Source organism: Lampetra planeri, chromosome 81 (genome assembly GCF_965212315.1).
Source record: "Lampetra planeri chromosome 81, kcLamPlan1.2.h2, whole genome shotgun sequence".
Lineage (NCBI taxonomy): Eukaryota > Metazoa > Chordata > Hyperoartia > Petromyzontiformes > Petromyzontidae > Lampetra > Lampetra planeri.
This window is the reverse complement of record NC_136185.1, coordinates 2,329,490-2,344,428: the sequence shown is the minus strand read 5'-3', so window position 1 is coordinate 2,344,428 and position 14,939 is coordinate 2,329,490. Positions and strand designations below refer to the sequence as shown.

Here is a 14,939-nt window from a genome sequence, read left to right as displayed (position 1 = left end):
GGGTCCTCAACCCCTGGGCCACGGACCGCTACCGGTGCCGCTACTGCTACCAGTAGCGGCACTGGTGCTGCTACTGCTACCGGTAGCGCTACCGGTAGCAGTAGCAGCACCGGTAGCACTACCGATGCTGCTACTGGTAGCGCTACCGGTAGCGGTACCAGTTGCGCTACTGTTACTGGTAGCGCTGCCGGTGGACCGTGGCCTGTTCGGAACCGGGCCGCACAGCAGCAGCAGGAGGTGAGAGCGGTGAGTCCGCGTGTGGAACCCGCCCCCATTGTTTTATTCTTCACCACTTCCGCCCGCGCCTCTTTCCCGCACTGCGCCACTCGTCACAGTTCTGGTGATCCCACAAGCTGCTAACCCCCCTAGTGGCCACAACGAGTGGAAAACTAACGTTGCCAGAGAGCTTCTTTGGAAAGGGGGAAAGACCCAATGATGAACACCCCCCCCCGGTCCGTAAGTAAATTGTCTTCCACGAAACCGGTACCAGGTGCCAGAAAGGTTTGGGACCGCTGTCCTAGACAACTACCCCCCCCCAACTCGCTCCCGACTCCTCCACCCGGCTTTCGTGCGAAGGCTGCGGTGGGATGCGTGTGTCTCTCTGTTCGTGTGTGTCTGTGTGTCTATGTTGTGTGTTTCTCTCTGCTTGTGTCTGTGTGTCTCTATCTGTGCGTGTGTCTGTGTGTCTCTCTGTGTGTGTCTCTCTGTTCATGTGTGTCTGTGTGTCTATGTTGTGTGTCTCTCGCTGTGTATGTCTCTGTGTGTGTCTCTCTCTGTGTGTGTCTCTCTCTCTGTGTGTCTCTGTGTGTGTCTCACTCTCTCTGTGTGTGTGTCTCTGTGTGTATCTCACTCTCTCTCTCTGTGTGTCTCTGTGTGTGTCTCTCTCTGCGTGTGTCTCTCTCTCTGTGTGTCCTCTGTGTGTGTCTCTCTCTGCGTGTGTCTCTCTCTCTCTGTGTCTCTGTGTGTGTCTCTCTCTGCGTGTGTCTCTCTCTCTGTGTGTCTCTCACTCTCTCTCTGTGTGTCTCTGTGTGTGTCTCACTCTCTCTCTGTGTGTCTCTGTGTGTGTCTCTCTCTGCGTGTGTCTCTCTCTCTGTGTGTCTCTGTGTGTGTCTCTCGCTGTGTGTCTGTGTGTCTCTCTCTCTGTGTCTCTGCGTGTGTCTCTCTCTCTGTGTCTCTGTGTGTGTCTCTCTGTGTGTCTCTCTCTGTGTCTCTGTGTGTGTCTCTCTCTGCGTGTCTCTCTCTCTGTGTGTCTCTGTGTGTGTCTCTCTCTGCGTGTGTCTCTCTCTGTGTGTCTCTGTGTGTTTCTCTCGCTGTGTCTCTCTCTCTCTCTGTGTGTCTCTGTGTGTGTCTCTCGCTGTGTCTCTCTCTCTCTCTGTGTCTCTGTGTGTGTCTCTCGCTGTGTGTCTCTGTGGTGGTCAAGTTTGACGCACACGCGCCACAACCAGGGGGAGGGGTAGAAACCGGTCCGGACCGGTCGGGCCAACGGCGGTTGGAACCCCTCTGAGGGGAGGGGGCTGGGGGGAGCTACGATCCCCCAGAGCCCCGCCCCTCAGGGAGAGAGTATATAAGGCGGGTCCCCTGAGAGCGCGAGTCAGTCCGTCTCAAGCCGAAGCCAGAAGCCGCCGGAAGAAGAAGAAGACCCTGGAGCCCAAGCCGCTGACGTCCTTCTGAGGGCCAGGGCTCAGTGCGGTGCCGGTGGTCGTGGGGTTAGGACCCTGATGTTCCCTCGGCCTGATGTCCTTGTGAGGGTTAGGTCCGGACGGGCCGGGTGGTCAGGGACCCACCGGTGCCAGCGGTGGGGTCAGCCTCCCCTAGGTCTAGCCAGCCGGAGGGCTGGAGTAGGGAGAGTTGTAGGTACGATAGCCCGGAGGCTGTACCTCCCCAGGTTGTGGGTGAAAGGGGCCATTACCCCTTTGTGTTAAGGGATTAGTGTAACTGTTGGTGAATAAAACGTGTTGCCTCTAAGAAGACTCCGTCTTCCTTCCAAGAACATTACAACTGGTACCAGCGGTGTCAAGATCGGCCTCTGTTGAGGAGGCTCGTGAAGGACGCTACTGGGCAGTTGGAGGCAGTCGCCCTCCAGCAACAACGGAAGGCGGAGGAGCGACGCTCACAACAACGAGCGGAGCGCCGGGTGGCTAAAGCACAGCAAGTTGGCACAGTAGGGGGCACAGGTGGTGCATCAGCCAGTCATCTCGGTCATCTCGGTCAGTCGACCCGTGGCACCTGGGTCTGCCCCGTGACCTCCTGCCAGCGGGCGTTCGACACTTCACGTGGCCTCAAGGTGCACATGGCCTGGCACAAGCGTCGTGGTGACGTCACCGCCACTTAGTGGCGAATGTTGTTGTTGCTGTGTCATCACAATCACCATCATCACCGTTACTCTCAGTACCACCACACCCATCACCACCCCCACCACCATCGTCACCACCAGAGAGACTGACAAAGCTTCAGTGCAATGATGGCTCATTTGTTGTTTTATTTATCAAAACAGCTTCGAGTCGTCATCATCATCATCGTCGTCGCCACAATTCCCCCCCGAAAAGATTTCAAAGACAACAAACCACCATCAACCATCATCACCACCACCATTACCACCACCCGAATCAGATACAAATCGTGCAGGAAAAAAGTTTGGAGCGATCCACCACCAGCACCATCACCACCACCATCACCACCACCACTGACAACATGAACAATAGAAACACAACGAGGCAGACGCAGCGGCAATGAGCGAAGCGGGTGCCAATTAGTTAACTAGTGTATAGTGTAGTGTATAGTGTGTATAGTAGTGTATAGTGTAGTGTAGTGTATAGTGTAGTGTATAGTGTAGTGTATAGTGTAGCGTGTAGTGTGTAGTAGTGTATAGTATAGCGTATAGTGTAGTGTATAGTGTAGTGTATAGTATAGTGTATTGTGTAGTAGTGTATAGTATAGTGTATAGTGTAGTGTATAGTGTAGTGTATAGTGTAGTGTATAGTGTAGCGTGTAGTGTGTAGTAGTGTATAGTATAGTGTATAGTGTAGTGTATAGTGTAGTGTATAGTATAGTGTATAGTATAGTGTAGCGTGTAGTGTAGCGTGTAGTGTGTTGTAGTGTATAGTGTGTAGTGTAGTGTATAGTGTAGTGTGTCTATGGGTCTCTGTGGGTCTCTGTGGGTCGCTGTGTGTGTCTGTGGGTTTCTGTCATTTTTACACTATACACTAAACTCTACTACACTCTACACTACACTATACACTACGCTCCATATGTGTACACAAGGCATTCATCGCTAGTAGCCTAAAGTAAGAGAAGTGAAAATTAAGAATTTTAAATCGAAAACTGTCAGTTCCCTGAGGTTAGACGCGAATTGTGAAATTTGGACTCACTCAGACTCACACACACAGATACACACACACACAAACACACACACAGATAGACACACACACACAGACACACACACACAAACACACACACACACACATAGACACACACACACACAGACACACACACACACAGACACACACACACATAGACACACACACAGACCCACACACAGACACACAGACTCACACACACAGATACACACACACAAACACACACACACACAAACACACACACACACACAGAGACACACACACACACACACAGACACAGACTCACACACACAGATACACACACACACAAACACACACACACACAAACACAGATAGACACACACACACAGAGACACACACACACAGACACACACACAGACACACACACACAGACACACACACACAGACACACACACACAGACACACACACACAGACACACACATAGACACACAGACACACAGACACAGATAGACACTAAGGCTCGTCTCTGATGAGGGATGTCGTCTCTTCCTGTGTCTGTGTGTGTCCACGGCACCGCTCCACACACACACAGACACACACACAGACACACACACAGACACACACAGACACACACACACACACAGACACACACACACACACAGACACACACACACAGACACACAGACACACACAGATAGACACTAAGGCTCGTCTCTGATGAGGGATGTCGTCTCTTCCTGTGTCTGTGTGTGTCCACGGCACCGCTCCACACACACACAGACACAGACACACACACAGACACACACAGACACACACAGACACACACACACACACAGACACAGACACACACACACACACAGACACACACACACAGACACATACACACACAGACACACACACAGACACACAGACAGACACTAAGGCTCGTCTCTGATGAGCGAGGTCGTCTCTTCCTGTGTCTGTGTGTGTCCACGGCACCGCGTCACGACGGGGGAGAGAAGTCCGTTGTAGATGACGGCTCCACTCAGTAGGATGATGAAGCCAATCACCTAGAGACACACACACAGAGAGACACACAGTGAGACACACAGACACATAGACACATACACACACAGATAGACACACAGAGAGATAGACACACACAGATAGACACACAGATAGACACACACATATATACACACACACAGACACACACACACACACACAGACACACAGTGAGACACACACAGAGAGACACACACAGATAGACACACACACAGATATACACACACACACAGAGAGACACAGAGACACACACAGAGAGACACACAGAGAGACACACAGATAGACACAGAGACACACGCACAGAGACACACACAGATAGACACACACAGAGTGAGACACACACAGAGACACACACACAGATAGACACAGAGACACACACACAGATAGACATAGACACACACAGAGAGACACACACAGATAGACATAGACACACACAGTGAGACACACACATAGACACACACAGAGACACACACAGATACACACACACACAGATAGACACACAGATAGACACACACAGATACATAGATCGACACACACACAGATAGACACACACACACATACAGAGACACACACAGAGAGACACACACACAGACACACACAGATAGACACACACAGAGAGACACACAGTGAGACACACACAGAGAGACACACACAAATAGACACACACACACAGAGAGACACACGGAGAGAGACAGGGATGTGTCTGATGTTGATAATGATGTTGTTGATGTTGATGATGTTGATGATGTTGCAGATGTTGTTGATGTTGTTGATGATGATGTTGATGATGATGTCGATGTAGTTTATGTTCATGTTGTTGATGTTGTTGTTTATGATGTTGATGATGTTGATGATGTTACCTGGAGATATTTGAAGCTCTCCCATCTCAGGATGAGGCTCACAGCCCAAATCACCACCGTCCTCAGACTATGCAGGGACAACAACAACATCAACAACATTAGCAACAACATCATCATCAACATCAACAACAACAACATCAACAACAACAGCATCATCAACATCAACAACATCATCATCATCAACAACAACATCAACATCATCATCAACAACAACATCAACAACATCATCACCAACAACAACATCAACATCACCAACATCAACATCATCATCATCAACAACATCATCAACATCACCATCATCAACAACATCATCAACAACATAATCAACATCAACATCATCGACAACAACTTCAACAACATCACCAACAACATCAACAACAACTTCAACAACATCACCAACATCAACATCATAATCATCAACAACATCACAAACAAATACATCAACAACAACAACATCAACAACATCAACAACATCACCAACATCAACAACATCATCACCAACAACAACATCAACATCACCAACATCAACATCATCATCATCAACAACATCATCAACATCACCATCATCAACAACATAATCAACATCAACATCATCGACATCACCAACAACATCAACAACAACTTCAACAACATCACCAACATCAACATCATAATCATCAACAACATCACAAACAAATACATCAACAACAACAACATCAACAACATCAACAACATCACCAACAACATCAACATCACCAACAACAACATCATCATAATCATCATCAACATCAACATCATCATCATCAACATCATCAACAACATCATCATCAACAACATCATCAACAACATCATCATCAACATCATCAACAACATCATCATCAACAACATCATCAACAACATCATCATCGACATCACCAACAACATCAACATCATCAACATCAACATCATCAACAACATCATCAACAACATCATCATCAACATCATCAACAACATCATCATCAACATCATCATCATCATCATCAACAACATCAACAACTGTTTTGCCTCACGGCAGATGGAGGGGGTGTACGTACTGTACGTACACAGGAATTTCCTGTTTTTATGCAAATTCTGGTCACGTGACCAGGAAGTTGCGATTTGAGATTCCCGCTCGACCACGCGGCGTCGGCCATTTTACACACATAATCCAATATGGCGGCACGCATCGCGTCCCAGTGAAACCAGCCGCAATTCATCTTCTTGGCTCTTTCGGTAAAGTCACGTAGAAGGGAAGTAATAAAATAATAAAAATAAAACATGATAAAATAATTCTCACTACGTTTCAGCCACAACGCAAGCAGCCGTCTTCAGGTGTTGCACCGCCTTCTCGACAGACCTGTTCTCCACCTGAAGACGGCTGCTTGCGTTGTGGCCGAAACGTCGTGAGAATTATTTAATCATGTTTTATTTTTATTATTTTATTATTTTCCTTCTACGTGACTTTACCGAAAGAACCAAGAAGATGAATCCCTGCAGTCACGAAAGCTTTAAATCGAAATTTTACATCAACATCATAAACAACATCATAAACAACATCATCATCATCAGCAACAACGTCATCAACAACATCAACAGCATCACGTTACCAGGAGCGCTATACAACATTCCCCCGCCCGCCCGCCCCACCGCTGAGACCCCCCCCCCAACGCCCCCCCTAACGCCCCCCCCCCCCCCCGCGTCACCTGTCCAGCACCATCCTCGTGGTGGCGCTCATCTCCTTGGTGACGCTGATGCCGGCGAAGTTGAAGAAGGCGATGCTGAGCACGTTGAGCGCCACGGCGCCCGCCACGGCGCTGCTGTGGCCCATCTGGCAGAAGCCGTCGAGGGCGTCCTCCAGCACGCCGCGGGGGTTGTCCGAGAAGCCGCGGGCCGGGATGAAGTACATGGGGATCAGGAGCAGGGAGAGGATGGAGAAGCCGAAGAGACCTACAGAGACACGGGGAGACACGGTGAGACACGGTGAGACACGGGGAGACACGATGAGACACGGGGAGACACGGTGGGAGGAAGGGAGAGACACGAGGAGACACACGGGGAGACACGGTGGGTGGGAGAGTGAGTTGGTGAGTTGGTGAGTTGGTGAGTTGGTGAGTTAGTGGGTGAGTCGGTGACTGACTGAGTGAGTTGGTGAGTGAGTTGGTGAGTTGGTGACTGAGTGGGTGAGTTGGTGAGTTGGTGAGTTGGTGAGTGAGTTGGTGACTGAGTGGGTGAGTTGGTGAGTTGGTGAGTGAGTGGGTGAGTGAGTGGGTGACTGAGTGAGTGGGTGAGTGAGTGGGTGAGTGGGTGAGTGGGTGAGTGGGTGACTGAGTGGGTGAGTGAGTGGGTGACTGAGTGGGTGAGTTGGTGGGCGAGCACCTTCGTTGCCCACAGCCTGCAGGGGGTGGATGTCGTCTTTGTAAATGAATTTCTCCTCCACGACCATCTGCACGGCCGCCACGATTTGAGCCAAGATGATCAGCAGGTCACCTAGAACACCACAACGACAACCACGTAGTGAGTAGTGTGTAGTGTAGTGTATAGTGTAGTGTAGTGTGTAGTGTATAGTGTATAGTGTAGTGTATAGTGTAGTGTATAGTGTAGTGTATAGTCGACAGTGCAGTACATATTGTAGTGTATAGTGTAGTGTATAGTCGACAGTGCAGTACATATTGTAGTGTATAGTGTAGTGTATAGTCGACAGTGCAGTACATATTGTAGTGTATAGTGTAGTGTATAGTGTAGTGTATAGTGTAGTGTGTAGTGTATAGTGTAGTGTATAGTGTAGTGTGTAGTGTAGTGTATAGTGTAGTGTATAGTGTAGTGTATAGTGTAGTGTGTAGTGTAGTGTATAGTGTAGTGTATAGTGTAGTGTATAGTGTAGTGTATAGTGTAGTGTGTAGTGTATAGTGTAGTGTATAGTGTAGTGTGTAGTGTAGTGTATAGTGTAGTGTATAGTGTAGTGTATAGTGTAGTCTATAGTGTAGTGTATAGTGTAGTGTATAGTCGACAGTGTAGTACATATTGTAGTGTAACCACCACATCTCACCGGTGATGATCTCGCTGAGTCGGTGCGATTCCGAGGCTCCGCCCCCGCCACTGAGGAAGTCGGCCATGCCGACGACGACCAGGCCCGCGATGGTGAGGCCCACGCCGGCCCAGTGCGACGCGGTGAGACGCCGGCCCAGGAAGCCGACGGACAGGAGCCCCGTGAACACCACGACGGCTCCACGCAGCATCTGGAAGCTGGAGGCACTCGTGAGATTCAGGGCTGTCGGAGAGAGAGATGTGGTCGTGATTACACTATACACTACACTATACACTACACTATACACTACACTATACACTACACTACACTATACACTACACTATACACTACACTATACACTACACTACACACTACACTATACACTATACACTACACACTATACACTATACACTACACTATACACTACACTATACACTACACTATACACTACACTATACACTACACTATACACTATACACTACACACTATACACTACACTATACACTATACACTATACACTACACTATACACTACACTATACACTATACACTACACTATACACTACACTATACACTACACACTACACTACACACTACACTATACACTACACTATACACTATACACTACACTATACACTACACTATACACTATACACTACACTATACACTACACTATACACTACACTACACTATACACTACACTACACTATACACTACACTACACTATACACTACACTACACTATACACTACACTACACTATACACTACACTACACTATGCACTACACTACACTATACACTACACTACACTATACACTACACTATACACTACACTACACTATACACTACACTACACTATACACTACACTATACACTACACTATACACTACACTACACTACTATACACTATACACTACACTATACACTACACTATACACTACACTATACACTACACTACACACTACACCATACACTACACTATACACTACACTATACACTACACACTACACTATACACTACACTATACACTACACTATACACTACACTATACACTACACTGTAGTGTAGGTCTCACCGATGTACATGAGCGACGTGGCCGTCATGTCGCAGAGCGCCGGGATCACGAAGATGGGCCTGACAGAGCGCCGCACGGACACGGAGCTGCCGGGGTCCGTGCGGCGCTCGCGGACAACGTGGAGCAGATAGACGAAGAGGCAGGAGAGCTCCCCCAGGAACATGCCACTCGCCTAGTCTCAGAGAGAGACACAGAGAGACACAGAGAGAGACACACAGAGAGACAGAGACAGAGACACTGAGTGAGTGACTGAGTGAGTGACTGAGTGAGTGAGTGACTAAGTGAGTGACTGAGTGACTGAGTGTAGTAGTAGTGGTAATATTGGTACTATAGTAGTAGTATTGGTGGTACCTGTAGGAATGAGTGAGTGACTGAGTGAGTGACTGAGTGAGTGACTGAGTGACTGAGTGACTGAGTGACTGAGTGAGTGACTGAGTGACTGAGTGAGTGAGTGACTGAGTGACTGAATGAGTGACTGAGTGAGTGGTTGAGTGACTGAGTGACTGAGTGACTGAGTGAGTGACTGAGTGACTGAATGAGTGACTGAGTGAGTGGTTGAATGACTGAGTGACTGAGTGAGTGACTGATTGAGTGAGTGACTGAGTGACTGAGTGAGTGACTGAGTGACTGAATGAGTGACTGAGTGAGTGGTTGAGTGACTGAGTGAGTGACTGAGTGACTGAGTGACTGAGTGAGTGACTGAGTGTAGTGGTAGTAGTATCGGTACTATAATAGTATTGGTACTATAGTAGTATTGATACTATAGTAGTAGTATTGATACTATATTTTGGTGGTACCTGTAGGAATGGGTGATTGACTGAGTGATTGAGTGTAGTAGTAGTATTGGTACTATAATAGTATTAGTACTATAGTAGTAGTTTTGGTACTATAATAGTATTAGTACTATAGTAGTAGTATTGGTACTATAGTTTGCTGGTACCTGCAGGAATGGGTGAGTGACTCAGTGAGTGAGTGACTGAGTGACTGAGTGTAGTGGTAGTAGTATTGATACTATAATAGTATTGGTACTATAGATTAGTAGTATTGGTACTATATATTGCTGGTACCTGCAGGAATGGGTGAGTGACTGAGTGAGTGAGTGACTGAGTGACTGAGTGACTGAGTGTAGTGGTAGTAGTATTGATACTATAATAGTATTGGTACTATAGTAGTAGTACTGATACTATATATTGCTGGTACCTGTAGGAATGGGTGAGTGACTGAGTGACTGAGTGAGTGTAGTGGTAGTAGTACTGGTACTATAGTAGTAGTATTGATACTATATATTGCTGGTACCTGCAGGAATGAGTGAGTGAGTGAGTGACTGACTGAGTGAGTGTAGTAGTATTGGTACTATAGTAGTAGTACTGATACTATAGTTTGCTGGTACCTGCAGGAATGGATGATTGAATTCCCTGGGCTCTGAGTTGGGGTCGCAGCCTGGAGCCAGAGATGTATCAGCCCACCTGAGCCGACCAATCACAGCGCGGCGTGAGACAACCAATCAGAGAGAGACTCACACATCGACCAATCACGGCGCGGCGTGAGACAACCAATCAGAGAGAGACTCGCACATCGACCAATCACAGCGCGGCGTGAGCCAACCAATCAGAGAGAGACTCACACATCGACCAATCACGGCGCGGCGTGAGACAACCAATCAGAGAGAGACTCGCACATCGACCAATCACAGCGCGGCGTGAGACAACCAATCAGAGAGAGACTCACACATCGACCAATCACGACGCGGCGTGAGACAACGAATCAGAGAGAGACTCACACATCGACCAATCACGGCGCGGCGTGAGACTTACAACCAATCACCAGTCACTCTCAAACTGACCAATCACAGCAGGTGAAGTTGACACGTGGGGGAAGGGGTGTGGTTGTCACGTGACCTGCCCCAGGCGAGTGTCACGTGACCTGTCCCAGGCGAGTGTCACGTGACACTCGCCTGGGGTAAGTCACGTGACAACCACCCCACCCATCCACACACTCACCCACTCACCCACCCACTCACCCACCTACTCACCCATTCACTCACCCACTCACCCACTCACCCACCCACTCACCCACCCACTCACCCACTCACTCACCCACTCACCCACCCACTCACCCACTCACTCACCCACTCACCCACCCACTCACCCACTCACCCACTCACCCACCCACTCACCCACTCACCCACCCACTCACCCACTCACCCACCCACTCACCCACTCACTCACTCACTCACCCACTCACCCACCCACTCACCCACTCACCCACCCACTCACCCACCCACTCACCCACTCACCCATTCACTCACCCACCCACTCACCCACTCACCCACCCACTCACCCACTCACCCACCCACTCACCCACTCACCCACCCACTCACCCACTCACTCACCCACTCACCCACTCACCCACACACTCACCCACTCACCCGCCCACTAACTCACCCACCCACCCACTCACCCATCCACTCACCCACTCACTCACCCACTCACTCACTCACCCACCCACCCACCCACTAACTCACCCACTCACCCACCCACTCACCCACTCACCCACCCACCCACTCACCCACTCACTCACCCACCCACCCACTCACCCACCCACTCACTCACCCACCCACCCACTCACCCACCCACTCACCCACTCACCCACTCACTCACCCACTCACTCACCCACCCACTCACCCACTCACCCACTCACCCACCCACTCACCCACTCACCCACCCACTCACCCACTCACCCACCCACTCACCCACTACTCACTTTGCTGACAAGGTGTTTATCGACCCAGTGATGAGCATGAGGAAGGCGAGAAACAGCTGGTACCTTGTCCAGGCCATCTCCACCACCCACACACAACACGCAACACCGGTGATGTGTGTGTCTCTCTGTGTCTCTCACTGTGTCTGTGTGTCTCTGTGTCTCTCACTGTGTCTGTGTGTCTGTGTCTCTCACTGTGTCAGTGTGTCTCTGTGTCTGTCTGTCTCGCTGTGTCTGTCTCTGTGTCTCTCTGTGTCTCTCTGTGTGTCTGTGTGTCTCTGGCTCTGTGTGTCTCACTGTCTCACTCTGTCTCTCTGTGTCTCACTGTGTCTCTCTGTGTGTCTCACTGTCTCACTGTGTCTGTGTGTCTCTGTGTGTCTCTCTGTCTGTCTCTGTCTCTCGCTGTGTCTCACTGTGTCTCTCTGTGTGTCTCACTGTCTCACTGTGCCTGTGTGTCTCTCTGTATCTCTGTCTGTCTGTGTGTGTCTCGTTGTCTCTCGCTGTCTCTGGATGAGGCGATCTCTCTCCTGCTTCCTCTTCCAGCCAAGTTCACGTGACAGGGGAATCGATTTCAAGGAATCGACGCCGGAATCATCAAATCCATTCAGCACACTCAACACAGAGACCCATAAAATACACAGAGACCCACAGAGACTCATAGAGACACATAGAGACTCATAGAGACACACAGAGACCCATAGAGACACACAGAGACTCATAGAGACCCATAGAGACTCATAGAGACCCACAGAGACCCATAGATACCCATAGAGACACACAGAGACCCATAGAGACCTATAGAGACCTATAGAGACCCATAGAGACACACAGAGACCCATAGAGACACACAGAGACCCACAGAGACTCATAGAGACTCATAGAGACTCATAGAGACACACAGAGACCCATAGAGACTCACAGAGACACACAGAGACCCATAGAGACCCATAGAGACCCATAGAGACACACAGAGACCCATAGAGACTCACAGAGACACACAGAGAGAGACCCATAGAGACCCATAGAGACACACAGAGACCCACAGAGACCCACAGAGACACACAGAGACCCATAGAGACTCATAGAGACACACAGAGACACACAGAGACCCATAAAATACACAGAGACCCACAGAGACACACAGAGACACACAGAGACACACAGAGACATGAGCTCTACCGAATGGCTGACGTGACCACCAACACTTGAATCAATCACCACCACCACGACCACCATCAGTATCATCTTTAATCACACGGTCAAGAGTTAACAATACAACACTATGGAACACAGTTTCTCTTCCTGGCTACTAAGTTTAATGCTTTTTAAGAATTTAAATCCCTACAGTCACGAACGTTTTAAGTCAAATTAATGTTTAAAATTGCTTATGCCCCAAAAGGTCTAATGGAGATTGTGTCTCCTGTTGTTGTTGTGATTATGACCACCCACCGACTTTGCTTTGCGAGCAGGAACTTCACGTGACGGGATGACACGAACCGGTCACATTGGGACCGACCATAAATGACGTCACGCGTTTTTGGCAGATTTTTGACCCTCCCCCCTCTCCCCCCTCCCCTCCTCGTCACTAAAAGTCTGTCCCCTGTGGTCCCGGGCCGCTTGAGGTCACCTCGGATGAGAGTTTGCTGATACTGGTAGGAGCGAAGTGGACCAGCTTTCAATAGATTTCATCGTCCGTCCGTCCGACCGTCCGTCCGACCGTGTAGCAACATCGCCCCCTACTGCAAACACTTGGCAGGACCCTACAAAAACCTTTAGACTCAGTGGGGCTTTCCTGGCTAAACAAGTGTAATAATACATTATGTTTATATTATTTGGTTATTCGTTCCTACCAGCCCACCCCGCAGGGTCCTGTTCTTTCAAGGTGCTTTGACAAATGTTGACACTGCTACTGATGCTAGATTTGAGGCTTTCGTGACTGCAAGGATTCATACTCTTAGGTTTAATTTCGATGTAAAGCTTTCGTGACTGCAGCAGGGATTCATCTTCTTGGTTCTTTCGGTAAAGTCACGTAGAAGGGAAATCATAAAAAAAAAAATTAATTCTCACGACGTTTCGGCCACAACGCAAGCAGCCGTCCTCAGGTGAAGAACAGGTCTGTGGGAAAGACAGCGTCTGAATGAGCACCACCAGGCTTGGCAGCGTATATTTAAGTAAATATTTAAGTATATATGCTGCCAAGCCTGGTGGTGCTCATTCAGACGCTGTCTTTCTGACAGACCTGTTCTTCACCTGAGGACGGCTGCTTGCGTTGTGGCCGAAACGTCGTGAGAATTATTTTATTATGTTTAATTTTTATTATTGTATTACTTCCCTTCTACGTGACTTTACCGAAAGAACCAAGAAGACTCTTAGGTTTTTCCGGTAAAGTCACCATGTAGGTGAAACAATTTAATTAAGAATTACTTAAAGTAATAATGGAAATAAAATAATAAAAATCACGACGTTTCGGAGGCAACACAAGTCTCCGTCATCAGCTGGGACCGTCACAGCCACATTTGCTGTATCAAGTGAGGCAAAAACTCCAAGATGCACGTTCTTAAATACAAGTTGAGGGGGAGGAGGGAGGGAGGGGCTTGTCAGAATGTGGTAGCCAATGAGTGGAACGTATTGGGAGGGGGGGCGGGGCTTGTCTGAGTGCGGTAGCCAATGAATGGAACGTATTGGGAGGGGGGGCGGGGCTTGTCTGAGTGCGGTAGCCAATGAGTGGAACGTATTGGGAGGGGGGGCGGGGCTTGTCTGAGTGCGGTAGCCAATGAGTGGAACGTATTGGGAGGGAGGGCGGGGCTTGTCTGAGTGCGGTAGCCAATGAATGGAACGTATTGGGAGGGGGGGCGGGGCTTG

General features: G+C 48.8%; 2 protein-coding genes across 2 annotated transcripts in view; one reads left to right on the top strand and one right to left on the bottom strand.

The window, feature by feature from the left end:
* LOC144738300 (uncharacterized) overlaps nt 1-1,671 on the top strand; it is an 8,420-nt gene extending 6,749 nt beyond the window's left edge. Inside the window, exon 5 of the mRNA XM_078621306.1 lies at nt 1,613-1,671. Coding sequence (XP_078477432.1) covers nt 1,613-1,671 — 59 coding nt within the window. The remainder of the gene's footprint in view (nt 1-1,612) is intronic.
* A 788-nt stretch (nt 1,672-2,459) lies between these two features.
* On the bottom strand, nt 2,460-12,654 carry SLC35F6 (solute carrier family 35 member F6). Its single transcript, XM_078621369.1, has 8 exons — nt 12,081-12,654; nt 10,708-10,783; nt 9,318-9,489; nt 8,266-8,487; nt 7,596-7,706; nt 6,923-7,166; nt 5,223-5,289; nt 2,460-4,367 (listed from the first exon to the last, which is right to left on the bottom strand). The coding sequence occupies exons 1-8, from the start codon at nt 12,155-12,157 to the stop codon at nt 4,236-4,238; spliced, it is 1,101 nt and encodes a 366-aa protein (XP_078477495.1). The 5' UTR covers nt 12,158-12,654; the 3' UTR covers nt 2,460-4,235.
* Nucleotides 12,655-14,939: the final 2,285 nt, after the last annotated feature.

What these genes read in the sequence shown, in the direction of transcription:
- SLC35F6 (XM_078621369.1), bottom strand. Translation starts at nt 12,157, where the DNA reads ATGGCCTGGACAAGGTACCAGCTGTTTCTCGCCTTCCTCATGCTCATC. An exon ending in CACGTCGCTCATGTACATCG is followed by an intron (nt 8,488 to 9,317) that starts GTGAGACCTACA and finishes TCTCTCCGACAG; the next exon opens with CCCTGAATCTCACGAGTGCC. An exon ending in AGAGCTTCAAATATCTCCAG is followed by an intron (nt 4,368 to 5,222) that starts GTAACATCATCA and finishes GTGTGTCTCTAG; the next exon opens with GTGATTGGCTTCATCATCCT.